Raw genomic sequence first — 13,823 nt, 5'->3', positions numbered from 1 at the left:
CCTATGGGGGGTCAACTTCTATGATACCAATGTCACTCAAAAATGCTACAAGGAAAGAAAACTGCAGATCACTATCCCTTAGGAATATTGATTCAGAGAGCTTCAATAAAATTCTAGTGGGCAGAGGCTGTGGCTCAGTGGTAGAGCACCTCCTAGCAAGCTCCAGACACACTCAACACCTTAGCAAATTGATTTGTTCCTTTGTGTCACTACTAGGGACATGCTAGGAAAGTACTCTGTCACTGAATCACATTCCCAGCTGCCTAGCAAACTGATTTTAATTATGTACCACAAAAGTATATGCTACAACAAATTGGATTTATTCCTGGGATTTATTCCACGTGAAAATTCATCATGGTAAACACACATGAACAGGCCGAAAGAAAAAATCCACATGATTATCAATGGGAAAAAATATCTGACAAGATTCCAAAAAGATTCATGATAAGAATATTCATCAAGCCAGACATGGTGGTGCATACCTATAACTGCATTTACTCAAGAGGCTGAAAGAGTGCTGGGGATGTGGCTCAGTGGCTAAGTGCCCCTGGGATCAATCCCTGGTACAAAAGGGAAATTTAAAAAAAGGGGGGGGGGAATGATGCAGCAAAGTAGCAGGATAAAAAGAAGCCGGGGACGAGGGTTGGCTTCAGACATGAGGCTGAGGACCCAACAGAGCCAGGGGCATCTCAGAACAAAGTGGCAGTAACAAGACTGGTTTATTGAACATCAGAGCCCTGTCTGGGGGCAGGGTTGGGGTCTGCACCTCCTCTATCGGGGCTCAGCACACAGTTGATAGGGGGATGGGGTCACTACGCTACCAAACACGGCAGAGTCACTGGGCCGGGCTTGTCCAGGGGGCACCGAGAAGCTAAAGCGCTGCAGGAGGCAGGTGAAGAAGAGGAAGAGCTCCATGCGGGCCAAGGGCTCCCCGAGGCACACACGACGGCCTGTGAGGGGGACTCGGGCTCAGTCAGCCTGACCCTGGCCTCCACCCCTCCAAGGAGCCCTGGGGAGGGACAGGGAGGCCCCACAGGCACCTGCTGAGAAAGGCATGAAGGCCTCACGCTTCACAAAGTGGCCCTGGGCATCCAGGAAGTGTCCAGGGTGAAAGTGGAGGGGCTTCTCCCAGACAGTCTCATCCTTCAGCACAGACGACAGGTTGGTGATGAGCATCGTCCCCTGGAGGAGATGCCTGCCATGAGCAGGGACTGGGAGGGGGATGTCAGGACCTGACCACTGAACCAGGCTGGGCAGACTCTAGTTGGTCCACACTGAACCCTTGGAAGTAACCCTCAGAGCCAAAGATTCTCAGCATCCTCGTGGACATGATGGCAGGGCCAGGTGACAAGGGCCCTGTTGACACCCATACTAACCTCTGTCCCCGAGCACTGCAGTTGCTACGACAATCTGAGGCACGTTTTAATCTACTTCCCCCAACAACCTTGGCTCTGTGGTTCTGCGCTGGCCTGGCGGCTTCTCTGCTTCCCAGACCCACTCAGGCTGGGCCAGGTGGAGCCAGGGGAACTGGGAATCAGGGGAACTAGATGACAGTCCTCCTTCCCCTGGCAGTGTCCATGCTGGGACCACTAGCTTATTGGTCACTCGGAGCTTGGGAAGAGGGCCCCAGGCCTACCTTGGGGATGAGGAAGCCCTGCAACTCAATGTCACGGGTTGTCAAGTGAGGCACAGATAGAGGGACAAGGTCTCCAAAACGCTGCACCTCGTGAATCACAGCCATGGTGAAGGGCATGCGGGCCTGGTCCCCCATCTCTGGCTGCCGCACCTGCCCTATCACTTCATCAATCTCCTGTTGGACGCGGCCTGGACAGACAAGCAACCCCCCAGTATGTCAGCACCCAGGAGCCTGCACCCTTACCCTCTCCTGTCTCAGGGCTGTGTCCAGGTTAGCAGGATATCAGGTTTATTGGGGACTGGGTCAGCTTATGCTTGGAGACACAGATGTCCCACTTAAAATGAGGGGACCTTTGGTCTCCAACCTCTCCCTCCCCATCCCAGCTCACGTTGCACGTCGGGGTGCAGGATCATGAGCAGGAGGGCCCAAGCCAGCGTGGTCGAGGTGGTCACCATCCCTGCGGTGAACAGGTCAAACACCACGATGCGCAGGTTCTCATCATTGAAGCTGCTCTCAGGGTTCCCCTTGGCCTGTGCAGAGGCAGACACAGTGGGCTCAGGGGCCGAGGAAGAAAGTCACCAAATGACCTCCCAGTCTAAACCCATCAGACCAGGTGCTGGGTCACTGGGCCCCATATTGCTCCTTCTCGGGCCTCACAAAGCCCTCAGCCCACGTCCCCTAGCCCGTGTCAGGCAGCCCCACCTCACCTTCTCCACCTCTGCTAGGAAGGCATCAGTCAGGTCTCGTGGTGGCTGGGCTGGGTCCCAGGTCATCCTGTGCTCCTCCAACAGCTCATCCACCATAGCCATGAAGGCCTTCTGTGCAGGGAAGACCCAGCCAGGCAGCCCTGGGATGCGCAGGAGCACTGGGACCACATTCAGCACCTGTGACAGCCACAGAGGGGACCTGGGTCCTTCCTGTACTCCTTACTCACTTGGACCACACTCAGGTCCCAGCCACCTCCAGGGTGGACCCAGGCCTGCCTGTCCCACCCAGTGACCAGCTCCCTTCCCAGAGCCAGCCTCCAAGCTCTCTGCTGGCCTGGGCTGCCAGAAGGAGCAGCCCACCATGGGAATCTCCAGCTTGTGTGTTAGCTGGACAGCGGGCACAGGCTCATTTTTCTCTCCTGGAGCCCTCTGACCCTGGCCCACCTGTCCTGCTACTGTTTGAGATGTGCTCACCTCCGGGCCTTCTCTCTTACAGTGTCCTCTCCAGGATGCCCTCTCCCATCACTCCTGAATGCTAACCCTGCTCGGAATCTTGGTTGCACAGAATTGTCCCTGGATAGTCCCCTGAACTCCTCACCATGGGCACAAAGCCAGAATCCTCCTTCAGCATGTCCTCCAGAAAGTCCAGCATCTTGGCCAAGCGCTGGTCATCATACTTGAAGCGGCGGTCATAGATGAGGGAGGAGATCACGTTGCACATTGCTCTCTTCAGCAGGGACATGGGGTTAAAGGGGCATCCTGGGAGGGGGGCAGGCCAGTCAGAGTGTGGCCCCTGCCTCCCAGGCCTGCCCATCTCATCTCCTCTGTGTCCCTCAGCCCATCACCTACCGGCCTTGTTGGCAAAGGCTGTACAGAGGCAGCTGGCCTCCTCGGTCACCCACCGCTCCAGGGACTTCTTGCCCAGGCCTAAGTTGCGCATCGTCAACACAGAGAAGCGTCGCTGCTCGCGCCAGGCAGGTCCATAGGTTGCCATGATCACACCTGGGAATGGCAGGGACAGCTTCTAAGCCCGAACCTGTCTATACCCTTCTCCTTCCATGATGTCATAGGATCCCTCTTCTACTCAGTTGGGACATATACATCTCTGGCTTTTCTCTACCCAGGCCCGTGTTTCCACCCCTGAGTGGACACATGGGCCTGGATAGAGTGAAGTCACTCATCCCTATTTCCAGGTATCAGCCGCCCACACCAATCCATCCCCCAGTTTTCCATTTCTGTGGCTGCTGAAATTTGCCTTGAGACCGTGGTCCCAAGCCCAGTTGGTCATAGATGGACATCCACGGGCGGTCGGAGGTGTACTCGCTGTGGTTCACCAGCGCCTCCCGCACAGCGGCCAGCCCATTGAGCACAATGACAGGCTTCCAGGCCAGCTGCAGGCTGAACACGTCACCAAAGCGGAACCTCATCTGTAGGCAAAAGGGCCACGTATTTGTCCAGCTGAACTCCCTGCTGGGCTGCAGACCTTCGCCTCACCACAAAAGACCCAGGACTCTGCAGTGTGCCAACTCCGGGAAGAGACCTGGTATTGACATGTGGGAACATGGGGTTGGGAGTCACACCCTGTAAAGTGGACTAACTCAGTTCGGATCCAACTTTCTGGACGCAGCACAAGGATCTTGCCAATCAGGATATTGTCAGTGGTGACCACTAGTGGCCCACTGTACAGAGCAGGAGACAGGGTCACAGAGGGGAGCAGTGAGGCGCAAGCCCCACAGCACAGAAAAGTTGAAGTGGTCTCTGTCAACCTGAGTCCACCTAAAGTTCCTGACTGTGTGCTGCTCAGGACCCTGGCCCCTCCCCCATCCCCAAGACCTTTCCTTCTGATGGATTCACAAGGGACTGGGGCCTACACAATTTATACCTGTCCACCTGGATCCCAAACCCAGTGCCAAGTCCAGTCCCAACTCCTGGCCTTTGTCCTCTCACACCTTTGCCCTTGGAAAGTTGAAAGTGTCCTCGGGCTCTGCCGTGCCCTCTCCCAGGACGCCTCTCAGCCTGCTTCCTTTCACTGCACAACTCCTGGTCCACCTTGGCTTCACTCTCAACCCATCTCTTTTTGTCCTGGGTTCCCTCCACTGTGATCCACCAGACACTCCCTGACCCTGGGTGTTGGAGGGTACTGGGGATTAATCCCAGGGGCACTTAACCACTGAGTTACATTCTCAGCCCTTTCTATTGTTTATTTTGATGGAAGCTCTCACTACATTGCTCAGTCTACCTGGAACTTGCAATCCTCCTGCCTCAGCTACTTGAGATGCTGGGATCACAGGTGTGCACCACCAAACCTGGCTCCTTTACCTTTTGGAAGGAGCTGGGCGTGTTCTGGAAATCAATCTGCAGCAGGTTGCCCAGCCCGGGCAGTGGCAGGGGGCCTGGTGGGTAGCGTGCAGCCCAGCGTTGGCGCCGGTGCATCAGGTCCACCAGGAGCAGGAAGACGGCCACGGCCACACTCAGGGCCCACAGTGCGTCCCCGGTGAGCAGCCCCATGGCTGCCGTGCTGTCCACGAGCTCCTCTGGCACACCCGGCTCTCCTGGCCACTCCAGGTACCTGGGGCCAGGGAGGAGAGTCTTGTTACACCCTGGGCACTTGACTGCCTGGGCCCTTCCCTTATAAAGGAGCTGAGGCTGCCCTTCGCCCTCTGCCTGGAGCCAACACACTCTGTTGACTGTGCAGGCAGAGAGTGCAGGGAGGGGCCAGGGCAGGGGCAGCCTCCCAGGCCCTTGGCCCTCCTGCCTTCTCCACGTGACACCCAGGGGAGGGCATGGAGATAGGGAATCGCCCCCGTCCCTGCACCTTACTCTCTGAAGGAGGCCCAGGCTCATCACAGCACCAAGGTGTGCCTTGAGTGCCCTCCGCACCTCACAGGGCCCCCTCTCTGACGTGGCCACGCCTGCCCCTGAGCACTGCCCCTCCTTCCTTGCCTCCCCTCCCTCTCCTCAGGGCCTTCAACTCACACTTGCCATGCACACCAGCCTGGGTCCTCCATGTGTGGTGGCATAGGAGAGTCTACAATCAGGGTCTCATCCTTTCTGCTGCCCCCATTATGGTCTGGATGTGAGGTGTCCCCAGAAGCTGACATGTGAGACAAGGTTCTCACATGTTCTGAGTCTTAACCCAATCAGTGAATTATTCCCCCATATGGATTAATAGACTGGTAATTGAAGAGGCAGGGTGTGGCTGGAGGAGGTGGGAATCGGGGCACAGCTTTGGGGTGTACAGTTGTATCTGGGGAGTGGAGACCTCCTTCTCTGCTTCTGGATCACCATGAGCTGCTTCCCTCAGTTCCAGTCTCCCGCCATGATGCTCAGCCTCACCTCCAGCCCTGAGATATGCAGCTGGCCTTCTGTGGACTAAGACCTCTGAAACCGTGAGCCCTCAAATAAACCTTTTCCTCTACAGTCGTTCTACTTTTAGTCACAGCAGCGAAACAGCTGACTGAAATACCCCCGCCCCATTGCCCATGGCTGATGGCTCCCCCTAGGGCAGGCCTGCTCCCCGCAAGGCCCATTCCCTCTCAGACCAACCTGGTTTCAGAAGATGGCACCTTGGGTTGGACCTGAGACAAGGACCTTCCTCTAGATCCAGCCTGGCCTGAAAGGAACCTCCTCCCTGCACAGGGCCCCGGACACCAGGAGTAATCAGAGACCAGGAAGGAGCCCCATCATGCCTTCTAGGGACAGAGAGGCTCAGTGAGATGGCTGCCCCATGGACTCCCATCAGACCTTCGAGGGAACTTCTGGCACCTGATGACTGAGCCCTGGTGTCAACCCTAACACAGATCTTCCGGCCCTCCCTGATTTCTCCACCTTTTGTGGTTTCACCTATGAAGTTTGGTCAGAGAGGTGATGGTGCTGGCAGAGTCCCCAAACAGAAACACACATATACAAGAAGCTGAATGAAATCAAAGCAGCTAAACCCAAAGAAGCCCCACAGACCCAGAGCATCGCATACTGGAAACACAGAGCCACAGAGAGACTTGTCCTCACTGCTTCACAGCCCACGGATTCCTTCAACCAATAAATCCACCCTGCTGCTGTGTGTCAGGCACCCGCGTGCCTGACCCGCGCCAACGCTGGGCTGCACGCTACCCACCAGGCCCCCTGCCACTGCCCGGGCTGGGCAACCTGCTGCAGATAAACTTCCAGAACATGCCCAGCTCCTTCCAAAAGGTAAAGGAGCCAGTGGTAGATGGCAGCAGAGGTCATGTTGACCCCAACCACAGACGGGGAGTGATGGGTGAAGCCATAGCCTGGACAGGAAGCTGGGCATCCACGAAAAAGCAGGTTTGAGAATCATTTGGGAGGCCTAAGGTCACAGTGAACTTTCCAAGAGCAAAGGTGTGGGAGGACAGAGTCCAGAGGAGAGGTGATCTTGGCAGCTGGTTTGGAATCCACTTGGGAGGGTATAAATTATGCAAGTCCCCAATCCTTCTGATGTAATCTGAAAGATCTGGGGAAGGGGGAGGGGCCAGGGCCCTGAGCAGCAGTCAAGGATTCCAGGTCAAGAGAGGCACAATGACTGCTTCAAATCTGCTGCTGCTGTGGGGCTTGCACTCACTGCTCACCTCTGTGACCCTGCCTTCTTATCTGTAAAGTGGGCCCTAGTGGTCCCCACTGACAGTCTCCTGGTTCTGGCAAAGGCATAGCTGGGTGGTCTGATCCAAAGCGGTCAGACTTCACTTACTCCACCACAGAGGCCAGGACCTTCTCCAGCATTATGAGGCCAGATCTTATCTTGCTGTACTCATACTGTGTCCCCGTGGCTGTGCAGTGAGGCTGGGTCATGTGTTCCAGCGGGGACCCTGGTTTGGCAAGCGCCCTGACCCTCCACCTGCAGTTGCAGCGCCGTTTTGGGAACGTGTTCAGCCTTCAGCTGGGCTGGAGCTCCATGGTCGTGCTCAACGGGTTGGAGCCTGTGCGCGAGGCTCTGGTGAATCGGGGCGAGGACACTGCAGACCGGCCGAATATGCCCATCAATGAGCATCTAGGCTATGGGCCTCGATCCAAAGGCAAACCGCGGCAGGGGCACAGACTATCAGGGCGGCACCCGAGGGGCAGTGATCAAGAGACGGTCTGGACCTAATGCAGCAGAACACCTAGGCTTGCGCCCAGGGGGAACGTAGGGGAGGAGCTTGTAGCAGGGGAAGGGACTAAGGGACTTTAAATGAGCTGGGACCAAGGTGGGAGGAGCCAAGGATCACGCACGTGTTTGTCCCGCCGCCAGGGGTTGTTTTGGCACCCTACACCGCAGCCTGGCATAAGCAGCGGCGCTTCTCCGTGTCCACCATGCGCAACTTCGGCATGGGCAAGAAGTCCCTGGAGCAGTGGGTGACCACGGAGGCCAGCTGCCTCTGTACAGCCTTCACTAACAAAGCAGGTGGGTGATGGGGTGGGGGGCACAGGAGGAGATGAGATGGGCGGGCCTGGGAGACAGGGGCCACACCCTGACTGGCCTGCTCCCTCCCAGGATGCCCCTTTAGCCCCATGACCCTGCTGAAGAGAGCAGTGTGCAATGTGATCTCCTCCCTCATCTATGCCCACCGCTTCGAATATGATGACCAGCGCTTGGCCAAGATATTGCACCTTCTGGAGGACATGCTGAAGGAGCACTTTGGCTTGGTGCCCATGGTGCGGGTGCCGGTGGGGCATTAGGAGGGGTCACCAAGGCAGGGAGGTATCCCTGCTGGATCAGCCCCATGAACCAGGCCTCCCAGGAGAGGATTAGCATGCAGGGGCGATGGGAGAGGGCATCCTGGAGAGGACACTGTAAGAGGGAAGGCCCGGAGGTGAGCACATCTCAAACAGTAGCAGGACAGGTGGGCCAGGGTCAGAGGGCTCCAGGAGAGGAAAATGAGCCCGTGCCCGCTGTCCAGCTAACACACAAGCTGGAGATTCCCATGGTGGGCTGCTCCTTCCGGCAGCCCAGGCCAGCAGGGAGCTTGGAGGCTGGCTCTGGGGAGGGAGCTGGTCACTGGGTGGGACAGGCAGGCCTGGGTCCACCCTGGAGGAGGCTGGGACCTGAGTGTGGTCCAGGAGAGTGAGGAGCACAGGAGGGACCCAGGTCCCCTCTGTGGCTGTCACAGGTGATGCATGCAGTCCCAGTGCTCCTGCGCATCCCAGGGCTGCCTGGCTGGGTCTTCCCTGCACAGAAGGCCTTCAAGGCCATGGTGGATGAGCTGTTGGAGGAGCACAGGATGACATGGGACCCAGCCCAGCCACCGCGAGACCTGACTGATGCTTTCTTGGTGGAGGTGGAGAAGGTGAGGTGGGGCTGCCTGAGACGGGCTAGGGGACGTGGGCTGAGGGTCCTGTGAGGCCTGAGGCCAGGCAAGGTGGGACCTGTGCATCACCCAGTGACTTCCTTCCTTCTTCCTGTGTTGTCCTCTTTGCCTGACCCAGGCCAAGGGGAACCCTGAGAGCAGCTTCAATGCTGAGAACCTGCGCGTTGTGGTGGTTGACCTGTTCACCGCAGGGATGGTGACCACCTCGACCACGCTGGCCTGGGCCCTCCTGCTCATGATCCTGCACCCGGACGTGCAGCGTGAGCTTTGCTGGGAGCTCTTTGGGAGGTTGAGGGAGGAAAGGTAGAGGCAGTGTCCCTAGCTTAGTTGGGAAATCTGCCTTCCAAGCCTGGGCCTGGCCAAGGGTCCTGTAAGAGTGACATCTTCCTCATCTGGACACAGCCCTGAGATAGGAGAGGGTCAGGGTGCAGGTCCCTGGGTGCTGACATACTGTGGGGTTGCCCTGAGATAGGAGAGGGTCAGGGTGCAGGTCCCTGGGTGCTGACATACTGTGGGGTTGCTTCTCTGTCCAGGCCGCGTCCAACAGGAGATTGATGAAGTGATAGGGCAGGTGCGGCAGCCAGAGATGGGGGACCAGGCCCGCATGCCCTTCACCATGGCTGTGATTCACGAGGTACAGCGTTTTGGGGACATTATCCCACTGGGTATGCCCCATATGACATCCTGTGATGTTGAAGTGCAGGGCTTCCTCATCCCCAAGGTAGGCCAGAGGCCCTCCTAAATCCCAGGGGCACCTGTAAGCTAGTGGCCCCAGCATGGCCACTGTGTTTTGGAGATACATCTAATCTGGGATTCCTGGATACCGGCTGTCCCCAGACTGAATAGGTGTGGGATATAAAGTATCAGAAAGGCCAGCCCTTTCCCTGAACCTCTGAAGTAGTATAGTGACAACCTAAGAGATGCCATAGCTTGTCAGAGGAACCACTGCAGTCAGGGAAAGAGGACAGTGTGGGAGAATTGTCACTCAGTCTGCCATGGCATTAGACAAGGTTCTAGAATCTTCTGGAACCGAGGGTTACTTCCAAGGGTTCAGGTGTGGGCAGGCTAGAATCTGCCCAGACCAGAAGGGTCCTGACATCCCCCTCCCAGTCCCTGCTCATGGCAGGCATCTCCTCCAGGGGACGACGCTCATCACCAACCTGTCGTCTGTGCTGAAGGATGAGACCGTCTGGGAGAAGCCCCTCCTCTTTCACCCTGGACACTTCCTGGATGCCCAGGGCCACTTTGTGAAGCGGGAGGCGTTCATGCCTTTCTCAGCAGGTGCCTGTGGGGCCTCCCTGTCCCTCCCCAGGGCTCCTTGGAGGGGTGGAGGCCAGGGACAGGCTGACTGAGCCCGAGTCCCCCTCACAGGCCGTCGTGTGTGCCTCGGGGAGCCCTTGGCCCGCATGGAGCTCTTCCTCTTCTTCACCTGCCTCCTGCAGCGCTTTAGCTTCTCGGTGCCCCCGGACAAGCCTGGCCCAGTGACCGTGGTGTCTTTGCCCTCCTGCTGACCCCATCCCAGTACCAACTGTGTGCTGAGCCCCGCTAGAGGAGGTGCAGACCCCAACCCTGCCCCCAAACGGGGCTCTGATGTTCAATAAACCAGTCTTGTCACTGCCACTTTGTTCTGAGATGCCCCTGGCTCTGTTGGGTCCTCAGCCACGTGTCTGAAGCCAGTCCTCGCCCCCTGCCTCATCCTTCCTGACTGGACCCCTTGAATGCACATGAGAAATGGGCATCCTGGTGCTCAGCAGGTGACATCTGGCTTCATGACACCCACAGAGACCCATCACTGGCTGCTTGGTTGGTGGCCAACTAAAGGCAGAAGTCTGGACTCTGTGGGTCTCAGGTAGGGGACAAGTGAACGGGTTTCTGCCAGACATCAGTGCTGTCCCTGGCTGCCTGGCAGATGGTGTGACACAGGGAGTGGGACCTGCTCCCCAGGGAAGTTTGACCAAGCCTCCATGTCCAAGAGTTTCTTGGGGTTGGTCAGGTGGGGTGGAGCTGCCCCATGGCCAGCTGCCACAACTCACTCCCTGTCCCCTCCCAGGCCAGAGGAGATGGCCCAGTGCTCCCACCAGTATAAAGGGCCCCAGGTACACAGAGGCGCTTGCCAAGAAGGATGTGCCCAGGCCTTAGGGACGGTCTCCTGCAGCCCTAGAGGAGTCAGGCATGTGTTTTAGAATGTGGGATGGAATCCCCAGGCCTGCTGAGTAACTGTCCTCTAAGGGCCACATGGCTCTGCGTGAGCGTCTGTGTTGTTTCTGTATTGTGGTAAGACTTGTACCTAAAATTTACTGTAAGCATACTACACACACATTGTGTGTGTGTGTGTCTATTTTTAATTTGGTGGTGGTGCCAGGGGTGGAACCCAAGTCCTTGTGCATATTCAGCAAGTATTTTTTGTGGGGGAGGGGCAGGTTCTAACAATGTTGCCTGGCTGGGATGGAACATCTGGACTCAGGCAGTCCTCCTGCCTCAGCCTCCCAGGAAGCCTGACTGCAGGTGGGCACACCGTGCTGGCTCCTGGTGTTCACCCTGAGCTGCCCTCAGCTGCATTTTCACTGTCTCAAGCGCTCAGTTGAGCAGTACCAAGCACACTGACATCGTGCACCGTCACCTGCCCATCTAAAGAACTCTTTCATCTGGAAAAACAGAACCTTAAATTATTAGACTGCTGTGCACAGTGCCACACATCTGTAATCCCAGTGGTTTGGGAGGGTCACGAGTTCAAAGCCAGCCTCATCAACTTAGTGAGGCCCTAAGCCATTCAATGAGACCCTATTTCTAAGTAAAATATAAAAAAAGAGCTGGGGACGTGGCTCAGTGGTGAAGCACCCCTGGTTTCAATCCCCAGTACAACAACAACAACAATAACAACAACAACAAAAACCTATTACTTTCCACTTTCTCTTCCCGAAGCCCCTGGCAACCATTATTCTCCTTTCTGCTTCTATGAATTTAACTATAGATTTCCGGAGAACTAGAAGCATCCATCTATCTATTGTGACTGACTTATTTCACTTAAAATAATGTCTTCAAGGTTCATTCAGTGCTTCCTTCCTTTTTAAGACAGAATACTTCAGTTGTGTGGGTACGCAGTTTACTTTCTTATCCCTGTTCCTCCTTCCTTGGTTTCATTGAAAAGTGGACAACCAGAGTCCAAATATTTTACAGGGAAAATTCTACCAATAAACAATTCAGGAATTTTAAACCATGTGCCATTCTGAGGAGCTTGGCCAAATCTCCCATCTTCCACCTTGGTCTTCCCGTCCCACTCGTATTTAGGATATGAGGGATGCCTTCATCCAGCGTGTCCATGCTGTATATGCTACAGCCCCTTAATCAGTTAGCAGCAGTCTGAGTTAACAACAACTTCAGTGATTATGCTGGGCTTGTGTTCAAGTAAGAAGGTTAGTAACCACTGGGCATGTTGGCCCTCATCTATAATTCCAGTGACTTAGGAGGCAGAGACAGGAGGATTGCAAGTTTGATGCCAGCCTAGGGAATGTGTGAGACCCTGTCTCGAAATAAAATTTGGAAAGGGCTGGGGCTGTGGCTCAGTGTTTGAGCACTTACGTAACAGTAGACTAGGCCATGGGTTCAACTCCCAGCACCTAAAAAAACAAAACAGTAGTAGTGTGCTGCAAGTCTGTACCCTTCACCCCAGTGGAGCTCACCGAGTCAGCATCACCGCATCTCCCGCTGTAGAGTAAGGGTGAAGGGCGGGTGCGGACAGTGAGATACTTGGCAGGAGACCAAGCCCACAGACCCTCACTGCAGGGCGCTGCTGGCCAGCTCCCGGGTCAGCCGTGCTATCGTCCCTGCAGTGCCCAGGCTACAAATTAACCCTCCTGGTGGGCACGAGTGGGTAGGGACAGCAGCAAAGTGTGCAGCGTGGCTCGTGCGCAGCTTCAGGCATCTCCTAGGACCTGGGGTGGGTCTCTGTGGATAAGGGCTCCTGTCCCCTGCTTTCCTGACCCACTCACCTGCCAGAGGACACTGGCCTCCACCTGCAGCCGTGACCGTGGGGGTACAGCGGTGTCTGTGAGACCCTCCTCCAACTCCTGTGGACATAGGCTCAGAAGTGGAATTCTGGCTCGCGGTGCAAGTCTCTTTCCATCTTTGAGGCCCACTGTGCTGTTTCCCGCGGTGACTCTACCATTGAGGTTCCCGCCCAGAGCACAGGGCTCCACGCCCTGCCCAAGCTGGCAGCCCTTGTTTTCTGTGGTTGGTTCCTCCCCCTCCTCCCTGCCTTTCTTCCTCTCTTGCTGTACTGGGGCTGAGCCCAGGGGCTTGTGCCATCTAGGACAAGAGCTCTGCCTCTGAGCCACCTGCCCAGCCGTTTCTGATTTACTGAGACAGGGCCTCGCTAAGTTGCTGAGGCTGGTCTTGAACTTGTGATCCTCCTGCCTCAGCCTCCTGGGTAGCTGGGAAGACCAGCGTGGCCCCCGTGCCAGCTGGTGCTTGTCCTCTGGTAGGAGGCGTCCTGGTGGGTGAGGGGTGGTCTGTTCTCCACGGGCGCAGGGCCTTGCTCTAGTTAGAGGTGCTTCTTGTGGTCATCTTCTCCCACTCTGTGTGGCCTTCTCCCTCTGTGGAGAGCGGCCTCCCATGCCCAACAGGGTTTAATTTTCATGAAGTCCAATTTGTCCACTTGTTCTTTGTTTCCTGTTCTTCTGCTGACCTGTCCTCGATGTCACTGCCAAACCCTATGTGCCCAGCAATTGCCCGTTTTTTTTCCAAGAGTTTCATAGCTTGAGCTCATACATTTAGTCAGGTCTTTGATCCAATGTTAATTTTGCATATGTGCTGGCTGACGGGTGGCTGCACTCCTGTGCGTGTGGACGTGCGGTTTTCCCAGCACTGTTTCTGGAAGGGGCTGTGCTTTCCTGTGGAATGGTGTCAGCACCATTGTTGGAAATCGTTTGACCACATGGAGTGATAGGGTTAATGTGGGGAATGTTCTGAGGACTGTGTTGTCAGGTGATTCCTTGTTTGCAGAACCACAGGGCTTACCTGCATACACCCAGGTGCAGCCCCCTACACACCTGGGCCATGTGGTAGCACCTCCTCCTCCTCCTAGGCCACGCCTGTGCCGAAGGTCACTGTTCTGAATGACAGAGGCAGTTGTGCTCAATGTTGAGTTCAATGTGACCAGGTGATAGGAGCATTTTAGGT

The 13,823-nt window shown here is 56.2% G+C and overlaps 1 protein-coding gene and 1 pseudogene across 1 annotated transcript in view; one reads left to right on the top strand and one right to left on the bottom strand.

The window, feature by feature from the left end:
* Positions 1–700: 700 nt before the first annotated feature.
* LOC139705153 (cytochrome P450 2D17-like) overlaps positions 701–13,823 on the bottom strand; it is a 52,178-nt gene continuing 39,055 nt past the window's right edge. The window contains exons 3-12 of the mRNA XM_071609433.1: positions 5,320–5,437; positions 4,663–4,912; positions 3,599–3,770; positions 3,193–3,345; positions 2,942–3,102; positions 2,344–2,520; positions 2,025–2,166; positions 1,637–1,824; positions 1,041–1,182; positions 701–950 (exon numbers count right to left, since the gene is read on the bottom strand). Coding sequence (XP_071465534.1) covers positions 772–950; positions 1,041–1,182; positions 1,637–1,824; positions 2,025–2,166; positions 2,344–2,520; positions 2,942–3,102; positions 3,193–3,345; positions 3,599–3,770; positions 4,663–4,912; positions 5,320–5,437 — 1,682 coding nt within the window. The 3' untranslated portion in view covers positions 701–771. The remainder of the gene's footprint in view (positions 951–1,040; positions 1,183–1,636; positions 1,825–2,024; positions 2,167–2,343; positions 2,521–2,941; positions 3,103–3,192; positions 3,346–3,598; positions 3,771–4,662; positions 4,913–5,319; positions 5,438–13,823) is intronic.
* LOC139704971 (cytochrome P450 2D17-like) lies at positions 6,189–10,194 on the top strand (annotated as a pseudogene).

This window comes from Marmota flaviventris, chromosome 3 (assembly GCF_047511675.1).
Source record: "Marmota flaviventris isolate mMarFla1 chromosome 3, mMarFla1.hap1, whole genome shotgun sequence".
NCBI lineage: Eukaryota > Metazoa > Chordata > Mammalia > Rodentia > Sciuridae > Marmota > Marmota flaviventris.
Note: the sequence above shows the minus strand (reverse complement) of the source record. Positions and strands in the feature narration are given on the sequence as shown.